The 7,500-nt window shown below is 33.7% G+C and overlaps 1 protein-coding gene across 4 annotated transcripts in view; it reads left to right on the top strand.

Annotated features, from left to right (window-relative positions):
• LOC119582483 (ras-related protein Rab-30-like) overlaps positions 1 to 7,500 on the top strand; it is a 12,784-nt gene that overhangs the window by 5,086 nt on the left and 198 nt on the right. For 2 of the 4 annotated variants that reach the window (XM_037930764.1, XM_037930762.1), the window contains 4 exons: positions 1 to 64; positions 752 to 903; positions 2,712 to 2,738; positions 4,355 to 7,500. The exon at positions 1 to 64 is cut by the window's left edge and continues 120 nt beyond it; the exon at positions 4,355 to 7,500 is cut by the window's right edge and continues 198 nt beyond it. In XM_037930764.1, coding sequence (XP_037786692.1) covers positions 1 to 64; positions 752 to 903; positions 2,712 to 2,738; positions 4,355 to 4,474 — 363 coding nt within the window. In that variant the 3' untranslated portion in view covers positions 4,475 to 7,500. The remainder of the gene's footprint in view (positions 65 to 751; positions 904 to 2,711; positions 2,739 to 4,354) is intronic. The other 2 variants (XM_037930765.1, XM_037930763.1) reach the window with 1 other exon arrangement.

The raw sequence follows: 7,500 nt of genomic DNA, 5'->3' as shown, positions 1-7,500 counted from the left end.
TTACCTGACTGGTTGCGCGAAATTGAGCAATATGCCAGCTGTAAGGTCCTGCGTGTTCTTGTGGGTAAGGATCAACTTATTTTCTGTTGTTATTATTACACATCTACACATTCTATTCATTTAAGGTTCATACACATTTTTCATAATGATGATATTGGATTTTGATAAGGTTTAACTAACTTTTGATTGTTTTCTCTGAATCTCTTGCAGTCTAGAATTATAGTTTTTTTTTTTTCCAATCTTGCTTTTTAAAATGTTCTTTATTTTTTTCTGTCCCCTTTTCATATTCCACTAACACTTTCTGCTCTGCTCTCAACATATGTTTCTCTCTTTCTGATTTTCTCTTTTCCTCTTTGTCTTTGCCTCTCCTCTCCTCTATATTGCAAACTCACTCAGCATCATATGATCAAGTTGTAATGGGTATAATGATTATTCACCTTTAGACTTATCTGTTGCATATGGAACACACAGAATAACCTACTAATATAACATGAACTTCGGTAGTGTTACTAATACAGAATACTAGAATGGACTTGTAGCATGGTATTTTGTAGATTCCATAATATGGATATTAATAGCAAGCTTTTATGGGGAAAGACACAGTCATGTTTCATTAATAGATTCTTCAGGAGATGATATTAATGGTACAAAGTAGACCAGATGAATAGTTCTATGAATACCTACAGAAAACTTGCTGTTAGGGCATCGTAAATATTTATTGGAAATACTAACATGCTTTTTATAACTTTAGGAAACAAAACAGATCGGGAAGATAGAGAACTTCCCACACATGTAGGTGAAGAGTTTGCTCATCGCCACAACATGTATTTTATTGAGACTTCGGCAAAAGAAGCTGATAATGTAGAGAAACTTTTCATTGAAATTGCCAAGGAGCTGACACAGGTAAATTTGTATTTTTTATTTGAAATAAGCATTTGTGACAGTTATATCTATACTTTGTAAAGGATCCCTCCCATACTTGGACACAGAAATCTGCCATAAAAAGGGAATATGCATTAACGGCAAAAGTAATTAACAACAAAAAAGTGAAACGTTGTAGGAATTTTACTTTCAGTAAAATAATGAATTGGCAAAATACATCATGTCACTATGTTCAAATGGAAGTTATGATTTCAAACTTTGCTGTCCATCTGTAATAAGTTTGTAAATTTTAGAATAATGTTAACTAAAAAAAAAAAAAAAAAAAAAAAAAAAAAAAAAAAAAAAAAAAAAAAAAAAAAAAATATATATATATATATATATATATATATATATATATATATATATATATATATATATATATATAATAAATAAATAATATATATATATATATATATATATATATATATTATATATATTATATATATATATATATACAAAGTGCAGTTGGACTGGTAACAATAAAAAATGGTATAAACACAGAATCAGCTATCATATAGTTTTATTTGTATTTTATGTTTTAACTTTTTTAATGTTTAGATTTAAATTGATATTTATATTTATATATGAATGCATATATACATGGTGTATGTGCTGTATGTGTATATATTGGGCATACATGTGTTTGTGCATATATGAACATTTGTATATACATGTTTATGTAATGTGTGTCATTGTGTTGTAAGTGTTCCTGTGTACACCAGCGCACACGCTCATGCACACACACACACACACACACACACACACACACACACACACACACACACACACACACACACACACACACACACACACAACACACACACACACACACACACACAACACACACACACACACAACACAACAACACACAACACACACACACAAACCAACACACACACCACACACAACAACACACACACACACACACAACACACACAGTTTATCAACCGTACACTATCAACTACATTTTATTCACTTTTCAACTTCTAATTAGCAATTCACAATTGATTAATTATAATGAGCAATATACATGGGTATTGCTGTATGTGTATATATTGGGCATACATGTTTGTGCAATATGAACATTTGTATATACATGTTTATGTAATGTGGTCATTGTGTTGTAAGTGTCCTGTGTACACCAGCGCACACCACACACCACACACACACACATGCACACACATACACACACACCCACACACACACACCACACACCCACACACACACACCACACACCCACACACACACACCACACACCCACACACACCACACACAACACCACACCACCACAACTCACACCACCCCACACTCACACCACATACACGCACACCACCACACACTCACACTCTCACTCTCACTCTCACTCTCACTCTCACTCTCACACACACACACACACACACACACACACACACACACACACACACACACACACACACACACACACACACACACACACACACACACACACACACACACACACACACACACACGTTCTTTCTAGATAATCAATGCTCTTAATATATGTAAATTCCCCACCCCCCACCCGCACACACACTTACATATATACATGTTCCTATGTATATGAATTGATGCACTTAATATATGTAAATGCCATAGACAAAAAATTATTATGTATTTATTAGAAAACACTGTTAATTTAAATTAGAATATGGAAGGATATAAAGGATATGGAAGGAGTGTCAGCAGTATTTTTTAGTGATGACAAGATATACTTGGTGATATGGTAATGAGTGTGTAATTAATGCTCTTTCACACTTATATCAATGCAGCTTGTTCGTAGTGGACACTTTGACAAGGTAAGCATCAGTATGTGTGTCTAAATTGAATGATTAATGCTGATTGCTTGAAAAATTCTGAGTTGATATCCATTAACCCTTTCACTATACAAACCAAGGCAGGGAAGTAACCTTCAACTTTACAAAATAATTCATTTTAACATTTGTAGACTAATTGAAAGGAATAAATATACATTTATTATCCAGTCGGAATAATAACAGATCTCAAAATCTATTGAACTCAGTAGATGATGGAATTATTTTAATTTGCCCACAAACCTGTCAGCTCCTCCCCTTCTTCCTGCCCCAGTTTTGCCTGCACTAGGTTTTCCGTGCTGCGAGATGGTCGAGAACTTCTCACACTTTAGTTTAGCACAGTTTGTGTTTACTAGTGGCTGGGATATATCCAGCTGTCGAAAGGCAGGGCCTAGCATCAATTAACCAGATTAAGACATTCTTCAGCCACAGGGAGGGGGGATATTAGGTTTGCTATTACAAGTCCTTTCATTTGACTGGAAACTTTGAATCAAAGAACAAAGAATGATGTATCATATTGATCTTCAGAGGATAACTAATGACTGATAAGTGTTGGATACATACTCTGAATGATACATATAGTGCATACATATTATTTTTTACAAGGCACACAGTTTCATGGTCATAAAGATGTTTATTATAGTGAAAGGGTAAATATGTATCATTCATTGATAGATCAGCATGGAATCAAGTTTATGCATCTTATATGCATGTTATGCTCATTCATTTAGCATGAAATGAAATATTCTTGCTAGAAAGTGTATATAACTGAAGATTCTAGGTAAGTAGGCCAAGAAATTGTTATGCAACACTTCACATACACATTCACATTGAAGCATAGATAGAGTTTGTTTAGCACGATAAGATCCATATATTCATAGAACTTATATGCGTGTGTGTGTGTGTGTGTGTGTGTGTGTGTGTGTGTGTGTGTGTGTGTGTGTGTGTGCGTGTGTGTGTGGGTGTGCGTGTGGGTGTGCGTGTGGGTGTGCGTGTGTGTGTGCGTGTGTGTGTGCGTGTGTGTGTGTGTGTGTGTGTGTGTGTGTGTGTGTCGGTGTGTCTCTCTGTCTGTCTGTCTGTCTGTCTGTTTCTTTGTTTGTTTCTTTGTGTGTCTATATGTATGTGAGTGTCTGTATGTACTTGTTCTTACCTAATTCCAATTTCTAAGGAATATTATTGGTTGATTAGGATTCTATGGTGTCTCAAGACCAGTGAAACAAAGCATGATAACAAAGTTTCTTGCTTTTCCTTTTCTGAGTACCATGATTAAAATCAAAGAGGGTTCTATTATTTCAACATGACCTGTTGAATGTCAACAAAACTGAAGTTGCATGTTTGGTACTTAATTCCTTTTCTTGAGTTTCCTTCTTATCTATAATCATGGATTGCAGTCCTTTTTAAATCCTTGGTGATTGTTTTCATTTCTAAATACATTTCTAACTGATTGGTTTGTAGCACCCAGGAGTACAGATTTCAGTAGCTCTCTGTATATTGCGTATCTGCATTCTTTTGTTTGGAAAAAAAAAAAATGGTGATAGTGAATTTTTTCTGGTTGATTATGATATTAACATCCATTAATTTTTTTACTTTTATTTCAACAGGATAGCAAGGTAGGAGACTTGTCCCCACAAGATGTGTCAAATGTCACTCTGCCACCAACGAGGGAGCCTCGCTCAGAATTTGCTTGTTGTTCACGGTGGATATCTTCGTCAACGACGTAGCTGAATACGGAGGGTGGGGGAGTGTGGCAATGTTTTGTTAAAAATATTTGATACCATTTAAAGCATCAGTTAAAAGGATGATGATATAGAAATGGTTTATATATTTATTTTTCTTAATTGGTCATATTTGGAAGCAAAGAGAAGAGCAGATTATTTACAGAAACTATGCTTATGATTATCGTTATTGCTAATAATATACTCATGATCCTGGGTGTGCAGAGTGGATGCTTGTAATCCTTTTTAAACTCATAACAGGTATAACCAGCGTGCAATGCTCTTCAATGCTCTTCATATGTTTGAACTAATGGTGTGTTCTGGTCCTTAGTGTGCCAATTTCATAGATTCTTTATTATTTATTGATTGCCCTAAACTGGTGTTGCTATTACCTCATCAGTGTTGGGAAGAAGTTATATTTAAGGCTGTTTGTTTTCTGTTTTCAGTTATCTGAAATAGGGTATTGATTGTACCTTTATAAAATGACCAAGTTTAGCTTTAGCATTTTATTTACTATATTTATCTATTTATTTTTTTAGATTGCTAAATTAGCCAAAACCTTGGATCTTCCCTCTAATCATACCATGATGTATTATTATGATTTTCATGATAATATGTTGTATGTTTGTAATATTTTTTTAAGAAGTTAGAGGAGAAAGCCATTGTTAAAATGCACATTTCTTGTGGGATTTTAGTGTTGCATTATACTCTTTTGAGAATGCTCAAGTACTAGAAATGTGAGCTTTTGATGAAGGTTTTCCTGTCATGTTTACTGGTTTGTATATTGTTGCATGTTTATAATCTTAGGGAAGTGCAGCTTTTCTGTCCCATAATTAGTCACTTCATATTACAGTGCTATATAAATAACATTTACGTAATGCACAAATGTTACTGGATTTTCTTTTTAGTTCTTGAGTTGGTTAGTTGTATTTAAATTTTGAGATCTTTTTCTTTAATTTACATTATAACTTGGGTATGACATCACTTGCAAGTATTCCTGTTTGCACATTGCACAAACTCAGATGGTGTATTTTTTTTTATTTTATAATTTTTGTGAGTAACAATGTGATAAGGTAGGTGGATATCTTTCATGAAGAAGATATATTTTCCTTTTTGTCATGTGTCACAAAGGATGTTTAAGGTTTCAATCATTTTTCCTGATATCGGGCTGTGATATGATAAATATTCTCATAGGAAATGGTAACTAACAACATTTAGTAATTTGAAAGCCACTGGAATTCCCCCTTCCCTCCCCCACAGTCATACATGGTACCATTGCGTAGTACCAACTACTATGTCTTTATATGGTGGGATATGCGTGTGGTTGTCTGTATGTATGTATGTATGTTTGTATGCTATGGCTGTGTGTGATATGTGTTCTGAGTGTGTGAGTTATCGTTTGGATTTGCATGTTTTTTCATTGTATGCATGTGAATCTGCAGTATATGAATCTTGTGTGGATAAATGCTAGGCAGTTGAATTTTGACTATAGTATCCTGGGAATTTATACTTTCTGTACTTTTGTTTTATGGTTTGGTGGAAGAAACTTCAACATATATTCATATTCCCTTTTTTTTTTAATCGTTTGTTAAGTGTGTTTGGATGCCCTCAGTAGTCGTTTGGGTTTGTTTCTGATTCCATTATTATTTTTTTAAGAGGGAAGAGTGATAGGCTGCAAGAAGAAGTTGATTGGGCCATTGACAATTTACTAGATTCCAATTTCTTTTAATGAGGGATAAAGGTTTTTGCTGGTTTTCTCTTAGTTGTTAGATACGATTGTCATTTGTTCTGGCCTGTAAGAACTTTTTTTGGGTAAGAAGGTGAGGAAATTGATTTTTTAAAAATCTTTTATACAATTACCTAGAATGGATTTTGTATTTGATACATCATAGTAACAATGTAACTCATGTGAAATCGGCTATGCAGCAAATTTGAGCTAGTTTCTTCTTTTGTATTGTTGTTATGGGTAGGCAGTTCCAGATTTTTTTTCATAGTTAGAAGAGCCCAGTAATCTTTGACTTGCAAAGTACTGTTGTCAAAATTGTTATTATGGTCATTCCACCTAATCTTAGTACCTTATCCAGGTGGTTTGATGTATACCAGGATATACTAGTATCTTCATGAGTGTGTGATAAAATGAATTTGATAATCTAGTCATATGATTTATACATGTTCTTTAGAAATGTGTTGTAACTTCTCTGGTCACAAGTTAATGCTCTTTATAAAATTTAGAATCAGTGTCTTTTAAAGGTTATTTGTGCACAGATATTTTGCAGTATGTTTGCATTTCAAGGACAGAAAATCTGTTTGTAATGGCATAATGTGGATCTTTCATTTATATACCCATGGTATCCTGCTATCCAGTTTTGCTAAAGGTATACATGGTTCAGTGGACAGTGTATCATGCTGACTTTTCCTGATTCTGCATTTACATATGATTTTAAGGAATTCAGATTAAACTTAATGTTAATATTTAAGACTTTTGTAAGCTACAAGAATTGTAATCTCTTAAGATAAAAGACACTTCTAAGAAAGTTGTGTGATACTCTTCATCAGGTCATGCAGTTACAAATTATGTGGAGGTGCTTTCATTACATAATAGGCAAGCTGATATATGTAAAAGTGTGTACTTTGTTCATAAGCACAGGCAGTAGTCTCTTTAAAGAGTGTAAGTGATTTCTGTCTTTGTGTAGCACAAAGATCGTTGAGACTTCAGTGAACTGAAGGCAGAAGAATAACAGATTTGGTTTCAGAATTAGTACAGAATTCTCTCATAGTATTAGTTTGAATAGTTGAGGATATCCCCTGTATTGTATTGGCATTTTTAGACATTGTATTTTATAGGTAGGCACTATGATAATATATATTTGATTGATTTATATATTATTTATTTTTTATGTGAAGTTTGTTTCATTTTCTAATAAATATTACTACAACTGGGTAATGTTCAGATTTCCAGTCAGTGTTTTCTAATTACTGTTCATGTATCTCTCTAAAAGCCACATCAAATAAATGAACATCAAATAATACAC

The sequence above is a fragment of the Penaeus monodon genome, chromosome 16, assembly GCF_015228065.2.
Source record: "Penaeus monodon isolate SGIC_2016 chromosome 16, NSTDA_Pmon_1, whole genome shotgun sequence".
Taxonomy (NCBI): domain Eukaryota; kingdom Metazoa; phylum Arthropoda; class Malacostraca; order Decapoda; family Penaeidae; genus Penaeus; species Penaeus monodon.
The sequence above is the reverse complement of the archived record's forward strand: the minus strand, read 5'-3'. Positions and strand labels throughout refer to the sequence as shown.